Source organism: Poromitra crassiceps (assembly GCF_964638095.1).
Source record: "Poromitra crassiceps genome assembly, chromosome: 11".
Classification (NCBI taxonomy): domain Eukaryota; kingdom Metazoa; phylum Chordata; class Actinopteri; order Beryciformes; family Melamphaidae; genus Poromitra; species Poromitra crassiceps.
The window spans coordinates 46,429,687-46,449,292 of NC_139643.1; the positions used below are offsets into that span (position 1 = coordinate 46,429,687).

General features: G+C 42.5%; 2 protein-coding genes and 1 pseudogene across 4 annotated transcripts in view; 1 reads left to right on the forward strand and 2 right to left on the reverse strand.

The window, feature by feature from the left end:
- Positions 1-9,075, reverse strand: part of LOC310785710 (uncharacterized protein) — a gene marked incomplete at both ends in the record, with an annotated part of 19,520 nt that extends 10,445 nt beyond the window's left edge. The window contains 2 exons of the mRNA XM_083646848.1: positions 7,269-7,339; positions 7,462-9,075. Of these exons, the coding sequence (XP_083502974.1) occupies positions 7,269-7,339; positions 7,462-9,075 (1,685 nt within the window). The remainder of the gene's footprint in view (positions 1-7,268; positions 7,340-7,461) is intronic.
- naxe (NAD(P)HX epimerase) overlaps positions 1-19,606 on the forward strand; it is a 36,807-nt gene that overhangs the window by 14,362 nt on the left and 2,839 nt on the right. The window lies entirely within an intron of this gene.
- Positions 11,167-18,829, reverse strand: LOC310785711 (annotated as a pseudogene). The gene is made up of 3 exons: positions 17,172-18,829; positions 13,065-13,138; positions 11,167-12,946 (listed from the first exon to the last, which is right to left on the reverse strand). The product of its transcript is annotated as an uncharacterized misc_RNA (transcript).

Genomic DNA, 19,606 nt, shown 5'->3' on the forward strand with positions numbered 1-19,606 from the left:
AAAACCCCTCTAGACTCTGACAGTTTGATGCCTAGTGGAAAGCTGTTCCACAGTAACATCCCTGTGTAAAGAAAGGAGCTCCGAGCTCCACTGTTCACCCGTGGCACTATACATGAGCGCACACTGGCCCTGGTGTTGTGTCCATGCTGAGTATGAACCATGCCTATCTGCGAGCCCATGTAGTGTGGAGCAGTACCATTTACAAACAAATAAAAAACCAAAACAATGAGTGCTCTCCCTATTGATTATAATAATATGAATGATTACATTTATAGTTCAGTTTTCTTAAAAAGTTAAAATGTCTGGAAGAAACTCAACATATCAACAACTATTCAGATATAATAAAGAGAAGACTTGTAGTGCTGCTCCAGTAAGACTCATGCAGTGGAACAGAAACAACACAAAATATTACAACAACAATACAAATATGCAACAAAGAAAACAAAACTATATAGACCAAACAACAGGTTATGGATTGTTCTGAATAATATAAGGAAATAAGCCTTGGACATTCTCGTGTTTTGTTCATGGTTGCTTTTTAACCAGGTGCCTTACATTATATTGCATAATACTTCTTTTTAAAATGATGAAATAAATGAAATGAAATCAACTAGAAGAACTGGGTAGATAACAGAGAGAGCTAGAGCTTTACTCAAACTTCATCAACAAGTGATCTCTGAGAAGTGCAGAGTGGAAACATGACAGCAATGAGCACCGAGTAACAAAGATGGAGACAAAAACACGTCAGTTAAAACAGAAGCTCACATGTTGCAGCTGACTGCTGACTACTTGAGTTTACAGAACTCAACAGTGTCTCCATTGTAATAAAGGCAAAATCCAGCATAGAGAGGCTGAGTGAATGTGGTCTGGACTCTGTGGAGGAGAGTCATGGTTCCAGAGACGTTGTAGAAGGACAGAATACCTGCTCTGTGATCCAGATACACTCCTACTCTGGAGGACAGAGGAACTGAGATTGAAGTTGTGATACTGTTATGTATGAAGTGACAACTACTGCTGCGACACTCTAATGACCAAGACTTGTCATTGTTTCCAAATCTACTTTCATCCTCTGTTCTGCTAATATCTTTATATGAGACTGCTATTAAAACAAACCTCCCCCTCATCTTCACCTCCCAGTAACAACGTCCAGTCAGACCCTCTCTACTCAGGACCTGACAGTAGGAAGTGAATCTGTCTGGGTGACTAGAATATGACTGTGCTTCACTCATGCATGTTGCTTTTCTGCTCCCCTCAGATAATAACAGCCATGTGTGTGCTGTGTTTGGATCCAGTGTGATCTGATGTGAATATTGTAAGAAGTCAGCTCTGGTCTTGGGCTCTGGTTGTGGCAGTAAAACATCCACTTCAGTCACTGTCAGTGAGATCTTAGGCCATTCCTCTGTCAGAATGTCCTGTAGTTTATCTCTGACCTCTGACACAGCTGCAGTCACATCCTCAAAGTAGTGCAGAGGACGGGTATCGATCGACTGAGTGAGACATGACAGCGAGGGGTAACTGTGTAGGAAGTGGATGTGATCCTCTGTGTGTGAGAGCTGCTCCAGCTCAGTGTGTTTCCTCCTCAGCTCAGAGATCTCCTGCTTCAGTTTCTCCTGAAGTTCTTTAACCCGACTCCCTTCCTCTTTCTGCTGGGATCTGATCTGCTGCTTCACCTCAAAGCTTCTCTTCTCAATGAGACGGACCAGCGCAGTGAAGATCTTCTCACTGTCCGTCACTGCTTTATCAGCAGAGAGATTCATAGCCTTCAGGTTCTGTTGTAGCACTTTCACGTCTTTCTCTCTGCCGTGGAGTCTCTTCTGGATTTTTTGCCGATTCACCCCGAGCTCTTTCTGCCTCTCTGCCCTTTCTGCGGCAGCTGAGACTGTGTCGTGTCCCTTATGTTCGTCCACGGAGCAGAGATAACAGATACACTGCTGATCAGTACGGCAAAACATCTTCATCACCTCGTCATGACGAGAGCAGATGTTCTCCTGAAGCTTCACGGTGGTTTCCACCAGCCTGTGTTTCTTAAAGGTAGAGGATTCATAGTGAGGCTGGAGGTGCTGCTCACAGTAAGAGGCCAGACACATCAGACAGGACTTTAGGGCTTTCAGCTTTCTCCCAGTGCAGAAATCACAGCCCACATCTCCAGGTCCAGCATAGCAGCGATCAGGAGGAGCAGCTTGGAGTCCCGTCTTCTTTAGTTCCTCCACCAACTCTGCAAACATGGTGTTTTTCACCAGTGCAGGCCTTGGAATGAAGGTCTGTCTGCACTGTGGGCAGCTGTAGATTTTCTTCTGATCCTCTCCATCCCAGTGGCTTTTAATACAGCTCATGCAGTAGTTGTGCCCACAGGGAACAGTCACCGGATCCTTCAGTAGATCCAGACAGATCGAACAGCAGAGTTTTGCCTCGTCCAGCTGAATTCCTTGCTGCGCCATTTCACTTCTCAGTGACAGTGAATCTCAGGTAGATTCACTTTCTCACAACAGATAAAAGTTGTGCTCTGTTCCAAACCAAAAATCAATTCCTTTTCTTGGTGTTGTTGCTGCTCTGTGGTGAATGGGCTCGTTAGCTCTTACACATCACAGCATGCTGTTTACACCCATCTTCAAACCAGCACATATGATGTGAACAGAATGGAACTGGCTCAGTGCTGTTTGAGAGCAGGAAGAAGAGGGAGGAGTTATCAGGTGTTTCATACCAGGAAGACTTTGACCTTGTTTACAATTCACCTCATGATGCAGCCCCGCCCACTTGACCCATTATATCACGACTTCCTGTTCAAAACACCGGCTGCTCATACTAGTCTGACTCACCAGGTCAAACCTAGTTTGACTCACATTATGAGTCAGAGTAGGTTTATATTGTATTGTATAAACTTTATTCCAGACTCAGGTCCATATAAAATACGTACAAAAACACAGACAGTAATAAGAAATAATAAGAAAAAAAAACAAAAAAAAAACACACACAACAAATAGGTTTAAAACACATACAGGCAGCTATTCCAGTGCTTCCAGAAGTGTGACATAAATTTTGTGTCACTTTGTGCAGGCACCGCTAGGGCCATAATAACTCCATTCTTTGACTGGCTAAGTCGACGCATAAAACTGTAAATAAACTTTCTCAGAACAGCATGGAAAGTGGGCACATTACTGCTTACAAACATATGGCTAGCACTTGTCCATCTTGGATGCCTGAGTAAAATCCTAAATGCATCATTATATGCCACCTGGAGTTTTTTCATTTTTGCAACACTGTACCCGCACCACAGTTGTAAGTCACAGGAAGTGTGATTTACACTTCCTGTTAGTCTCTCAAGCCAGACGGTATCTTCTACATAAGGTGAATATGAAGTGAAGATCATACAAATATAATTGGAATAGTTCAACTTGGGCTCAATGACCTCACTGACTGTAACAAAAAAACACCATTTTGTCACAATACACAGTTGAAACTAACACTGCAAAGATGAACATTCTCATTATGAGTACCGGTAAGTGAAACTAAGCAACACATAACCGACTGTAACAGCAAATTGAATCTTTATCCTTTATACTTAGTGTGTTGTGTGTCTAATCTTATTTCATATTTAGCCTTTATTCTCATATTGCTGAGGCAGCCTTGTGTATTTTAACCACCACTACCTGTCATTATATCAATTATTATTATTAAAATCATACACACCCAGCCACTCATCCATCCACCCCCCACCGCCCAGCCCCCGCACACACACACACACACACACACACACACACACACACACACACACACACACACACACACACACACACACACACACACACACACACACACACACCAAATACATAATACAATTTAGAGCAAAACACATTGCTCATTATGATATATATCTTAGTCAGACAAGTAACAATCAATTACACGTATGTGGACAGTAACTTTTGTCTAATATTTTTCTTGAAAGATGAGAAGGACCGCGACATTTTGATGAAACCATCGAGCTCGTTCCATATCTGCGGTCCTCTGCACACGATACTCAGGCTAGTGCATTTCAACTTTCGCTTTTTCCCTGTAATAAGATTTTTTCCCCTGGTATCGTATGTGTGCAGGGGAAGAAGGGAGATTGGGACGAGCTCACATAAACGAGAGTTGATCCTGTTTATGACCTGACCTGATACACTGTGCAAGCGTTGTGGTAAATATTGCACTCAGATAACCTCAGAAGACCATGTGCGTAGAAGAGTGGGCCAGTGAACTCGGACCAGGAAATTGCACGTATCATTTTCTTTTGTAAGGACTGTAATTTTATGAGATGACTTTATGACACTGTCCTTTTTACTTGCAAAATAACTGTATTACCATTATCATCAGGTGATCAGGTAAAACAGTTTTACCTGATGAAGGTCCAAGGACCAAAATGATGTGTCAGTAATAAAGTTCATTGCAAGTAAAATAACTGTGTGCGGGAATTCTCTCTTCTCTCGCCTATGGACATTTCCTCCTACGCACGTCTGCAAGAAACTGAAGGTGTGCGCGAGCCTTTACAGTCGAGGTTTGTGTTTTAGAGGAGAAATGGGCTCAGTTGTCCTGTCATATACTGTACATTCCACACTATTTATAGCAGCTTAGAGAGACAACCTGAGATGAATCAATTCAATGCAATTCAGTTTAATCAAACCTTTATTGACAGACACTTGGTCCATAGATGTCACACACAATTACAAAGGACAAAAAGCATGTAAGAGCACAATAAAAGAACAAAAAAACATTATAAAACAGAATCATACCAGAATTTCCACATATGTGACTGGTATCTCACAGTGCTTAGCCCAGGATCAGTGAGCAACTTAATAATGACATTCTGAGACACGTTCAATCTACAGATGAACCTGTACCTCAGATTTCTCAGGAGTGCCTGGAAAGTGGCCAGAACAGGTCACTAGCACTGCTCCACCTGGGCTTTTTCAGCAAGATGCACATGCAGTCATTATAGGCAACCTGAAGTTTATGGATGCTCGCCTTCTTAAACTTTACCCACAAGGGGGCAGTATAGATAGGGGTACCGGTACAGTAAGCCCTAAAGAGTGTGATCTTAACATCATCAGAACAGGAGTGGAATTTCCTGACCAACATGTTAGCCTGAATGTATAACACACGTCGCGGTCTATACATATCATCATCATCACCCATATGGTCAGTGATGAAGTGGCCCAGATATTTGGTTTTGTCACAGACACATAGAGCATGCTCAGACAAATGAAAAACAGGAAAAGCAAGATCCCGATCCTCTTTCGTTCTACAGATCATAACAACACTCTTCTTAGCATTGTATTTCACATCAAATTGGACCCCGTAATCAGAACAGATATTCAGCAGATGTTGAAACCCAGCGCTGCTGGGGGAGAAGATCGCCAGGTCATCCGCATACATAAGATGGTTAATCAAGGCGTTACCGATCATACATCCTGTTCTGCAGCCTCTGGACAGAGAGATCATCCATGTATAAATTAAAGAGAGCAGGGGAGAGTAGCCCCCCCTGCTGTACCCCATTACCAACACCAAAAGGGGTAGAGACACTATTGCCCCATTTTACCTGCATACTCTGGTTGGCATACCAGTATGCCAGGGTGCGTATTATGCTGCCAGGCACACCTCTTTGACTCAATTTTAAAAACAGCTTACTCGATCAAAAGCCTTAGATGCATCAATAAAACCAACTAAAACAGAGGAGTTCTGCTTTTTATAGGCTTCGACAACCTCCTTCAATGCATAGATACACAAATCAGTGCTATGTTTGGCCTTAAAGCCAAATTGGTTATCAGAGCTAGAAATAAACAAATTTAAATGATCTAATAAAACCATTTAAAATACTTTGGAAATCACACTGGCTATGGCGATAGGCCTATAGTTATCTAGGCTCTCAACTTTACCAGTCTTATCCTTGATGACAGGCACCAGAGTGACTGACAACATAGATGCCGGCAGAAAACCGTGGGTCATAAAGCCATTAAAGCCATTTAATGATGACACAGATGATCAGATGGCTCTGATCTAATGTGGAATAACAACTTAAGAGCAAAGTCAGCAAACAATAAACAGCAAAGATGTTGCACAACATCAAATAGCCCCAATAATAATCTCGTGATATCACACACACACGCGCACACGCGCACACACACACACACACACACACACACACACACACACACACACACACACACACACACACACACACACACACATAACAATGTCAACATTACAATGGCAAACACAGAATACAGAAGAAAAACCTGATTCATTCTTGGGAGGGGAAAAAAACCCACCATTCATAATATGTGCAAACATTAAAACCTGGTACAAGATTCTGGTTCTGTTTTTCCATCGACAGAACATATTCACTTCATCCACACAATCTGTTAAAGCAGCATGTCAGCACTGTGGATGAAAACAGTGAGTGCTCTCCCTATTCATTATAATAATATGAATGATTACATTTATAGTTCAGTTTTCTTAAAAAGTTAAAATGTCTGGAACAAACTCAACATATCAACAACTATTCAGATATAATAAAGAGAAGACTTGTAGTGCTGCTCCACTAAGACCCATGCAGTGGAACAGAAACAGCAGGAAATATTACAGCAACAATACAAATATGCAACAAAGAAAACAAAACTATATAGACCAAACAACAGGTTATGGATTGTTCTGAATAATATAAGGAAATAAGCCTTGAACATTCTCGTGTTTTATTCATGGTTGCTTTTTAACCAGGTGCCTTACATTATATTGCATAATACGTCTTTTTAAAATGATCAAATAAATGAAATCAAATCAACTAGAAGAACTGGGTAGATAACAGAGAGAGCTAGAGCTGTACCTGACTCACAATGACTGTCAGTCCAATCAGATTTGTCTGTTCAATAAGAATATTTGACTATTCTTTTCTTTTTTATAAGACTATCTGGACATCAGAAAATCCAGTGTCATGAGCTTGTTTGATTAGTTGGTTTAATTGGGACTTGGTTTATGGTTTTAATAGACTGATACTTCAACCAAAATAGGATACATGTAGAATCACAATCTAATGAGAGAAACCAAGCAATCAATTACTATTTGACTGTGAGATTGGCAGTGGAATCAGGCTCCTTCCAACGAATCGTTGACTATTTGGGGTCACCCCAACCTACAACACAAACACACACACACACACACACACACACACACACACACACACACACACACACACACACACACACACACACACACACACACACACACACACTACCTACAACATGAACTCAAACTTCATCAACAAGTGATCTCTGAGAAGTGCAGAGTGGAAACATGACAGCAATGAGCACTGAGTAACAAAGATGGAGACAAAAACACGTCAGTTAAAACAGAAGCTCACATGTTGCAGCTGACTGCTGACTACTTGAGTTTACACAACTCTGCAGTGTTTTCAAAGCAATAAAAACAAAATCCAGCATAGAGAGGCTGAGTGAATGTGGTCTGGACTCTGTGGAGGAGAGTCATGGTTTCAGAGACGTAGAAGGACAGAATACCTGCTCTGTGATCCAGGTACACTCCTACTCTGGAGGACAGAGGAACTGAGATGGAAGTTATGATCCCCTTATGTCTGAACAGACAACTATGGCTGTGACACTCTAATGACCAAGACTTGTCATTGTCTCCAAATAGACTTTCACTCCCTGTTCTGCTAATATCTTTATATGAGACTGCTATTAAAACACACCTCCCGCTCCACTCCACCTCCCAGTAACAACGTCCAGTCAGACCCTCTCTACTCAGGACCTGACCCCAGTAAGTGAATCTGTCTGGGTGACTAGAATATGATTGTTCTTCTCCCATGCATGTTGCTTTTCTCTTCCCCTCAGATAATAACAGATCTGTGGCTGCTGTGTTTGGATCCAGTGTGATCTGACGTGAATATTGTAAGAAGTCAGCTCTGGTCTTGGGCTGTGGTTGTGGCAGTAAATTATCCACTTCAGTCACTGTCAGTGAGATCTTAGGCCGTTCCTCTGTCAGAATGTCCTGTAGTTTATCTCTGACCTCTGACACAGCTGCAGTCACATCCTCAAAGTAGCGCAGAGGACGGGTATCGAACCTGGGTGAGTCTGTAGATTGACTGAGATGTGACAGTGAGGGGTAACTGTGGAGGAAGTGGATGTGATCCTCTGTGTGTGAGAGCTGCTCCAGCTCAGTGTGTTTCCTCCTCAGCTCAGAGATCTCCTGCTTCAGCTTCTCCTGAAGTTCTTCAGCCCGACTCGCTTCCTCTTTCTGCTGGGATCTGATCTGCTGCTTCACCTCAAAGCTTCTCTTCTGAATGAGACAGACCAGCTCAGTGAAGATCTTCTCACTGTCTGTCACTGCTTTATCAGCAGAGAGATTCATAGCCTTCAGGTTCTGTTGTAGCACCTTCACGTCTTTCTCTCTGCCCTGGAGTCTCTTCAGGATTTTTTGCCGATTCACCCCGAGCTCTTTCTGCCTCTCTGCCCTTTCTGCGGCAGCTGAGACTGTGTCGTGTCTCTTATGTTCGTCCATGGAGCAGAGATAACAGATACACTGCTGATCAGTACGGCAGAAGATCTTCATCACCTCATCGTGACGAGAGCAGATGTTCTCCTGAAGCTTCACGGTGGCTTCCACCAGCCTGTGTTTCTTTAATGGAGCTACATCATAGTGAGGCTGGAGGTGCTGCTCACAGTAAGAGGCCAGACACACCAGACAGGACTTGAGGGCTTTCAGCTTTCTCCCAGTGCAGAAATCACAGCCCACATCTCCAGGTCCAGCATAGCAGTGATCAGGAGGAGCAGCTTGGAGTCCGGTCTTCTTTAGTTCCTCCACCAACTCTGCTAACATGGTGTTTTTCCCCAGGACAGGCCTCGGTGTGAAGGTCTGTCTGCACTGGGGGCAGCTGTAGATTTTCTTCTGATCCTCTCCATCCCAGTGGCTTTTAATACAGCTCATGCAGTAGTTGTGCCCACAGGGAATAGTCACCGGATCCTTCAGTAGATCCAGACAAATCGAACAGCGGAGTTTTGCCTCGTCCAGCTGAATTCCTTGGTGAGCCATTTCACTTCTCAGTGACAGTGAATCTCAGGTAGTTTCACTTTCTCACAACAGATCAAAGTTGTGCTCTGTTCCAAACCAAAAATCGATTCCTTTTCTTCGTGTTGTTGCTGCTCTGTGGTGAATGGGCTCGTTAGCTCTTACACATCACAGCATGCTGTTTACACCCATCTTCAAACGAGCACATATGATGTGAACAGAATGGAACTGGCTCCGTGCTTTTTGAGAGGAGGAAGAAGAGGGAGCGGTTATCAGGTGTTTCATACCAGTTTTTCTAGTGTTTCTAGTCCCTCTGAGTGAGGAGGAAGCTGCTGACGTGACGCTGTGGTTTTATGGGCATGACCACACCTCCACAATGCTTTTGGGCATAAACACGCCTATATGGAGATGTGCGCCAAGATGAGGTGAAGCGCAGCGGGCCGACACGCCCACAATTAGGGCGCGGCGCTATTCATTACATTACATTACGTCATTTGGCAGACGCTTTTATTCAAAGCGACTTACAATAACACATTTTTGTCAGCAATAGAGCAATCAACTATGCAACACAGTCTATGACAACTACAACATCTGAAGGAATAGTGGTAAATTTAAGTTATTATTATTTTTATTTTTTTTAGAGAGAGAAAGAAGTTAGTTCAAGAAGGGCTCAGATGGAGCATGCAAAGGTGTGTCTTTAGTCTTTTCCGAAAGATTGACAGCAATGATTCAGCTGTCCTGACTGAAGGTGGAAGCTCATTCCACCATTGAGGTGCCAGGGACGAGAAGAGTCGCTATCGGGATGAGCGCAAAATGCAAAACGGGCGCTAACGGCCGTCAGGAAGATAGAGCCCTGAGAGTTTGATGCCTAGTGGAAAGCTGTTCCACAGTAACATCCCTGTGTAAAGAAAGGAGCTCCGAGCTACACCGTTCACCCGTGGCACTATACATGAGCGCACACTGGCCCTGGTGTTGTGTCCATGCTGAGTATGAACCATGCCTATCTGCGAGCCCATGTAGTGTGGAGCAGTACCATTTACAAATGAATAAAAAACAAAAACAATGAGTGCTCTCCCTATTGATTATAATAATATGAATGATTACATTTATAGTTCAGTTTTCTTTTGTTATCAATTCTTTAATTTCTTTGACATGGCAACAAACACATACACATAACACAAACACAAACACATAACAAAAAATTAACCCCTACCCCCCACCTCAGGCAGCAACCAGTATACACTGCAATTGGCCTTATTATCTTGTCAGATCAGGAGAGAGAAAAATCTGAGAAATTGAGAAAAATAAAACAAAAAACAATCAGCTTGTATTATTTAGAATATACATTAGGTTTTCTTAAAAAGTTAAAATGTCGGGAACAAACTCAACATATCAACAACTATTCAGATATAATAAAGAGAAGACTTGTAGTGCTGCTCCAGTAAGACTCATGCAGTGGAACAGAAACAGCAGGAAATATTACAGCAACAATACAAATATGCAACAAAGAAAACAAAACTATATAGACCAAACAACAGGTTATGGATTGTTTGGAATAATATAAGGAAATAAGCCTTGGACATTCTCGTGTTTTGTTCATGGTTGCTTTTTAACCAGGTGCCTTACATTATATTGCATAATACTTCTTTTTAAAATGATCAAATAAATGAAATGAAATCAACTAGAAGAACTGGGTAGATAACAGAGAGAGCTAGAGCTGTACCTGACTCAGAATGACTGTCAGTCCAATCAGATTTGTCTGTTCAATAAGAATATTTGACTATTCTTATCTTTTTTATAAGACTATCTGGACATCAGAAAATCCAGTGTCATGAGCTTGTTTGATTAGTTTGTTTAATTAGGACTTGGTTTATGGTTTTAATAGGCTGATACTTCAACCAAAATAGGATACATGTAGAATCACAATCTAATGGGAGAAACCAAGCAATACATTACTATTTGACTGTGAGATTGGCAGTGGAATCAGGCTCCTTCGAACGAATCGTTGACTATTTGGGGTCACGCCTACCTACAACACAAATACACACACACACACACACACACACACACACACACACACACACACACACACACAGCTGCTTTAATAAGTCCTGTCTACTTGAGCTTACACAGCTCAGCAGTGGCTCCAGTGTAATAACACATCAGTCCAGGATGGAGAGGCTGAGTGAATGTGGTCTGGACTCTGCAGAGGAGAGTCATGGTTTCAGAGACACTGTAGAAGGACAGAATACCTGCTCTGTGATCCAGGTACACTCCTACTCTGGAGGACAGAGGGACTGAGATGTGAGTTTTGATACTGTTATGTGTGAACTGATAACTACTGCTGAGACACTCTAATGACCAAGACTTGTCATTGTTTCCAAATATACTTTCACTCCCTGTTCTGCTAATATCTTTATATGAGACTGATATTGCATTTGCAACACACCTCCCGCTCCACTCCACCTCCCAGTAACAACGCCCAGTCAGACCCTCTCTACTCAGGACCTGACAGTAGCCTGCGAATCTGTCTGGGTGACTAGAATATGACTGTGCTTCTCTCATGCGTGTTGCTTTTCTGTTCCCCTCAGATAATAACAGCCGTGTGTTTGCTGTGTTTGGATCCAGTGTGATCTGATGTGAATATTGTAAGAAGTCAGCTCTGGTCTTGGGCTCTGGTTGTGGCAGTAAAACATCCACTTCAGTCACTGTCAGTGAGATCTTAGGCCATTCCTCTGTCAGAATGTCCTGTAGTTTATCCCTGGCCTCTGACACAGCTGCAGTCACATCCTCAAAGTAGCGCAGAGGACGGGTATCGATCCTGGGTGAGTCTGTAGATTGACTGAGACGTGACAGTGAGGGGTAACTGTGGAGGAAGTGGATGTGATCCTCTGTGTGTGAGAGCTGCTCCAGCTCAGTGTGTTTCCTCCTCAGCTCAGAGATCTCCTGCTTCAGCTTCTCCTGAAGTTCTTCAGCCCGACTCGCTTCCTCTTTCTGCTGGGATCTGATCTGCTGCTTCACCTCAAAGCTTCTCTTCTGAATGAGACGGACCAGCTCAGTGAGTAGAGTAGAGTAGAGTAGAGTAGAGTAGAGAATCTTTATTTATCCCCCTTGGGGCAATTCATATGCAGCATAGACAGTGTGAAGATCTTCTCACTGTCTGTCACTGCTTTATCAGCAGAGAGATTCATAGCCTTCAGGTTCTGTTGTAGCACCTTCACATCTTTCTCTCTGCCCTGGAGTCTCTTCAGGATTTTTTGCCGATTCACCCCGAGCTCTTTCTGCCTCTCTGCCCTTTCTGCGGCAGCTGAGACTGTGTTGTGTCTCTTATGTTCGTCCATGGAGCAGAGATAACAGATACACTGCTGATCAGTACGGCAGAAGATCTTCATCACATCATCGTGACGAGAGCAGATGTTCTCCTGAAGCTTCATGGTGGCTTCCACCAGCCTGTGTTTCTTTAATGGAGCTACATCATAGTGAGGCTGGAGGTGCTGCTCACAGTAAGAGGCCAGACACACCAGACAGGACTTGAGGGCTTTCAGCTTTCTCCCAGTGCAGAAATCACAGCCCACATCTCCAGGTCCAGCATAGCAGTGATCAGGAGGAGCAGCTTGGAGTCCGGTCTTCTTTAGTTCCTCCACCAACTCTGCTAACATGGTGTTTTTCCCCAGGACAGGCCTTGGAATGAAGGTCTGTCTGCACTGGGGGCAGCTGGGGATTTTCCTCTGATCCTCTGCATCCCAGCAGTCTTTGATACAGCTCATGCAGTAGTTGTGCCCACAGGGAATAGTCACCGGATCCTTCAGTAGATCCAGACAGATCGAACAGCAGAGTTTTGCCTCGTCCAGCTGAATTCCTTGCTGAGCCATTTCACTCCTCAGTGACAGTGAATCTCAGGTAGATTCACTTTCTCACAACAGATAAAAGTTGTGCTCTGTTCCAAACCAAAAATCGATTCCTTTTCTTGGTGTTGTTGCTGCTCTGTGGTGAATGGGCTCGTTAGCTCTTACACATCACAGCATGCTGTTTACACCCATCTTCAAACGAGCACATATGATGTGAACAGAATGGAACTGGCTCAGTGCTGTTTGAGAGCAGGAAGAAGAGGGAGGAGTTATCAGGTGTTTCATACCAGGAAGACTTTGACCTTGTTTATAATTCACCTCATGCAGCCCCGCCCACTTGACCCATTATATCACGACTTCCTGTTCAAAACACCGGCTGCTCATACTAGTCTGACTCACCAGGTCAAACCTAGTTTGACTCACATTATGAGTCAGAGTAGGTTTATATTGTATTGTAATAAACTTTATTCCAGACTCAGGTCCATATAAAATACATACAAAAACACAGACAGTACAATAATAAAAAAATAAAAAAAAATAAAACCACACAACAAATTAAATTTAAAACACATACAGGCAGCTATTCCAGTGCTTCCAGAAGTGTGACATACATTTTGTGTCACTTTGTACAGGCACCGCTAGGGCCATAATAACTCCATTCTTTGACTGGCTAAGTCGACGCATAAAACTGTAAATAAACTTTCTCAGAACAGCATGGAAAGTGGGCACATTACTGCTTACAAACATATGGCTAGCACTTGTCCATCTTGGATGCCTGAGTAAAATCCTAAATGCATCATTATATGCCACCTGGAGTTTTTTCATTTTTGCAACACTGTACCCGCACCACAGTTGTAAGTCACAGGAAGTGTGATTTACACTTCCTGTTAGTCTCTCAGGCCAGACGGTCTCTTCTACATAAGGTGAATATGAAGTGAAGATCATACAAATATAATTGGAATAGATCAACTTTGCCTCAATGACCTCACTGACTGTAACAAAAAATCACCATTTTCTCACAATACACAGTTGAAACTAACACTGCAAAGATGAACATTGTCATTATGAGTAAGTGAAACTAAGCAACACATAACTGACTGTAACAGCAAATTGAATCTTTATCCTTTATACTTAGTGTGTTGTGTGTCTAATCTTATTTCATATTTAGCCTTTATTCTCATATTGCTGAGGCAGCCTTGTGTATTTTAACCGCCACTACCTGTCATTATATCAACTATTATTATTAAAATCATACACACCCAGCCACTCATCCATCCACCCCCCGCACACACGCAAGCACCCGCACGCACACGCACGCACACACACACACACACACACACACACACACACACACACACACACACACACACACACACACACACACACACACACACACACACACAAATACATAATACAATTTAGAGCAAGACACATTGCTCATTACGATATATATCTTAGTCAGACAAGTAACAATCAATTACACTACACGTATGTGGACAGTAACTTCTGTCTAATATTTTTCTTGAAAGATGAGAAGGACTGCGACATTTTGATGAAACCATCGAGCTCGTTCCATATCTGCGGCCCTCTGCACACGATACTCAGGCTAGCTCATTTCAATTTTCACTTTTTCCTCGTAATGAGATTTTTCCCCCTGCTATCGTATGTGTGCAGGGGAAGAAGGGAGATTTAGATGAGCTTGCATAAATGAGAGTTGATCCTGTTTATGACCTGATACACTGTGCAAGCGTTGTGGTAAATATTGCACTCAGGTAACCTCAGAAGACCATGTGCGTAGAAGAGTGGGCCAGTGAACTCGGACCAGGAAATTGCACGTATCATTTTCTTTTGTAAGGACTGTAATTTTATGAGATGACTTTATGACACTGTCCCTTTTACTTGCAAAAAAAACTTTATTACCATTATCATCAGGTGATCAAGTAAAACAGTTTTACCTGATGAAGGTCCAAGGACCAAAATGATGTGTCAGTAATAAAGTTCATTGCAAGTAAAAGAACTGTGTGCGGGAATTCTCTCTTCTCTCACCTAATGGACATTTCCTCCTACACACGTCTGCAAGAAACTGAAGGTGTGCGCGAGCCTTTACAGTCGAGGTTTGTGTTTTAGGGGTGAAATAGAGAGGCAAAGGGACCGCCTACTTCCTGCTTCAGCACTGTACCAGAGATTTTCATCCGCCATTTATTTTCCCTATAGACATTTCGTAAAATGCTTATAAAAATAATTTTACTTCGTCAAACCAAACGCTTCAGCTATATTTAGAATCCAGAGAGACCATTTCACTTGGACCAAAAAAAAAAAAACAGACATAGAAAAAATATTTTCTTTAAATCCGATTTTATTTTTTGCGTTTTGGTCCGGCTGAAATGTTATTGCGATCTCTCCTGTTTCTAAATATATCTGAACCGTTTGGTTTGAACAAGTATAACTCTTTTTATAAGCATTTTGTGAAATGTCTATGGGAAAATAAATGGCGGATTAAAATCTCTGGTACAGTGCTGAAGCAGGAAGTAGGCGGTCTCACTTTGCCTCTCTATGGGCTCAGTTGTACTGTCGTACATTCCACACTATTTATAGCAGCTTTGAGAGGCTGCCTGAGATGAATCAATTCAATGCAATTCAGTTTAATGATGACACAGATGACAACAGATGATCAGGTGACTCTGATGATCCAATGTTGAATAACAACTTAAGAGCAAAGTCAGCATACAATAAACACCAAAGATACAATAAACAGCAAAGATGTTGCACAACATCAAATAGCCCCAATAATAATCCCGTGATATCACACACACACACACACACACACACACACACACACACACACACACACATAACAGTGCCAACATTACAATGGCAAACACAGAATACAGAAGAAAAACCTGATTTATTCTTGGGAGGAGAAACAAAAACACCATTAATATGTGGAAACATTCACTTTGTTCACATGTCATTAAAACCTGGTACAAGATTTCTGGTTGCGTTGTTCCATCGACAGAACATATTCACTTCATCCACACCATCTGTTAAAGCAGCATGTCAGCACTGTGGATCAAAACCATTGATTGATTGATTGATTGACTTTATTAATGATATAGAGACAACAACAAGATCCAAGGGATAGCATGTAAAAGTGTAAACACTTCTTTCCAACATGGTCCCCGATGTTCTAAAAACAGGACAGACAATAACACAAAACATATAGTCATCTAAAAAGCAAAAATCCCCCATCACAAACATAATATAGATTTAGACACCAATAAATATGGTACTTCAAGAGAATCTATCCTAAAATCATCCATTTTAGTCCCACTCAGATTACATTAGAAACGACATAAAAATATTTACACAAGAATATAAAACAGTCATCACAGTAAAACACATTATGCTCACAGGAACAGTCAATTAGGCCTACTAACCTACCCAGTCACCTTGCTCCAGAGATGAGCATGGACCTGACTTCTAAAAACCCCTCTAGACTCTGAGAGTTTGATGCCTAGTGGAAAGCTGTTCCACAGTAACATCCCTGTGTAAAGAAAGGAGCTCCGAGCTCCACTGTTCACCCGTGGCACTATACATGAGCGCACACTGGCCCTGGTGTTGTGTCCATGCTGAGTATGAACCATGCCTATCTGCGAGCCCATGTAGTGTGGAGCAGTACCATTTACAAACAAATAAAAAACAAAAACAATGAGTGCTCTCCCTATTGATTATAATAATATGAATGATTACATTTATAGTTCAGTTTTCTTAAAAAGTTAAAATGTCTGGAACAAACTCAACATATCAACAACTATTCAGATATAATAAAGAGAAGACTTGTAGTGCTGCTCCAGTAAGACTCATGCAGTGGAACAGAAACAGCAGGAAATATTACAGCAACAATACAAATATGCAACAAAGAAAACAAAACTATATAGACCACACAACAGGTTATGGATTGTTCTGAATATTATAAGGAAATAAGCCTTGGACATTCTCGTCTTTTGTTCATGGTTGCTTTTTAACCAGGTGCCTTATATTATATTGCATAATACTTATTTTTAAAATGATGAAATAAATGAAATGAAATCAACTAGAAGAACTGGGTAGATAACAGAGAGAGCTAGGGCTGTACTGAAACTTCATCAACAAGTGATCTCTGAGAAGTGCAGAGTGGAAACATGACAGCAATGAGCACTGAGTAACAAAGATGGAGACAAAAACACGTCAGTTAAAACAGAACCTCACATGTTGCAGCTGACTGCTGACTACTTGAGTTTACACAACTCAGCAGTGCTTTCATTGAAATAAAGCAAAAATCCAGGATGGAGAGGCTGAGTAAATGTGGTCTGGACTCTGTGGAGGAGAGTCATGGTTTCAGAGACGCTGTAGAAGGACAGAATACCTGCTCTGTGATCCAGGTACACTCCTACTCTGGAGGACACAGGGCCTGAGATGGGAGTTTTGATACTGTTATGTCTGAACTGATAAATACTGCTGAGACAATCTAATGACCAAGACTTGTCATTGTTTCCAAATCCACGTTCATACCCTGTTCTGCTAATATCTTTATATGAGACTGCTATTGAAACATACCCGCTCCACTCCACCTCCCAGTAACAATGCCCAGTCAGACCCACTCTATTCAGGACCTGACGGTGGCGAGTGAATCTGTCTGGGTGACTAGAATATGACTGTGCTTCTCTCACGCATGTTGCTTTTCTGTTCCCCTCAGATAATAACAGCGTTGTGTTTGCTGTGTTTGGATCCAGTGTGATCTGACATGAATATTGTAAGAAGTCAGCTCTGGTCTTGGGCTCTGGTTGTGGCAGTAAAACATACACTTTAGTCACTGTCAGTGAGATCTTAGGCCATTCCTCTGTCAGAATGTCCTGTAGTTTATCTCTGACCTCTGACACAGCTGCAGTCACATCCTCAAAGTACAGAGGACGGGTATCGATCCTGGGTGAGTCTGTAGATTGACTGAGACGTGACAGCGAGGGGTATCTGTGGAGGAAGTGGATGTGATCCTCTGTGTGTGAGAGCTGCTCCAGCTCAGTGTGTTTCCTCCTCAGCTCAGAGATCTCCTGCTTCAGCTTCTCCTGAAGTTCTTCAGCCCAACTCACTTCCTCTTTCTGCTTGGATCTGATCTGCTGCTTCACCTCAGAGCTTCTCTTCTCAATGAGACGGACCAGCTCAGTGAAGATCTTCTCACTGTCCGTCACTGCTTTATCAGCAGAGAGATTCATAGCCTTCAGGTTCTGTTGTAGCACCTTCACGTCTTTCTCTCTGCCCTGGAGTCTCTTCTGGATTTTTTGTCGATTCACCCCGAGCTCTTTCTGCCTCTCTGCCCTTTCTGCGGCAGCTGAGACTGTGTTGTGTCCCTTATGTTCGTCCACGGAGCAGAGATAACAGATACACTGCTGATCAGTACGGCAGAACATCTTCATCACCTCGTCGTGACGAGAGCAGATGTTCTCCTGAAGCTTCACGGTGGCTTCCACCAGCTTGTGTTTCTTTAATGGAGCTACATCATAGTGAGGCTGGAGGTGCTGCTCACAGTAAGAGGCCAGACACATCAGACAGGACTTGAGGGCTTTCAGCTTTCTCCCAGTGCAGAAATCACAGCCCACATCTCCAGGTCCAGCATAGCAGTGATCAGCAGGAGCAGCTTGGAGTCCTGTCTTCTTTAGTTCCTCCACCAACTCTGCTAACATGGTGTTTTTCCCCAGGACAGGCCTCGGTGTGAAGGTCTGTCTGCACTGGGGGCAGCTGTAGATTTTCTTCTGATCCTTTCCATCCCAGTGGCTTTTAATACAGCTCATGCAGTAGTTGTGCCCACAGGCAATAGTCACCGGATCCTTCAGTAGATCCAGACAGATCGAACAGCAGAGTTTTGCCTCGTCCAGCTGAATTCCTTGCTGCGCCATTTCTCAGTGACAGTGAATCTCAGGTAGTTTCACTTTCTCACAACAGATCAAAGTTGTGCTCTGTTCCAAACCAAAAATCAATTCCTTTTCTTGGTGTTGTTGCTGCTCTGTGGTGAATGGGCTCGTTAGCTCTTACACATCACAGCATGCTGTTTACACCCATCTTCAAACGAGCACATACTGTATGATGTGAACAGAATGGAACTGGCTCAGTGCTGTTTGAGAGCAGGAAGAAGAGGGAGGAGTTATCAGGTGTTTCATACCAGGAAGACTTTGACCTTGTTTACAATTCACCTCATGCAGCCCCGCCCACTTGACCCATTATATCACAACTTCCTGTTAAAAACACCGGCTGTTTTACCTGCTCATACTAGTCTGACTCACCAGGTCAAACCTAGTTTGACTCACATTATGAGTCAGAGTAGGTTTATGAGTCACAGGAAGTGTAAATACAATCGGAACTTATGATTGTATTTACACTTCCTGTTAGTCTCTCAAGCCAGACGGTCTCTTCTACATAAGGTGAATATGAAGTGAAGATGATACAAATATAATTGGAATAGTTCAACTTGGGCTCAATGACCTCACTGACTGTAACAAAAAAACACAATTTTGTCACAATACACAGTTGAAAATAACACTGCAAAGATGAACATTCCCATTATTAGTAAGTGAAACTAAGCAACACATAACAGCAAATTGAATATTTATCCTTATACTTAGTGTGTTGCATGTCTAATCTTATTTCATATTTAGCCTTTATTCTCATATTGCTGA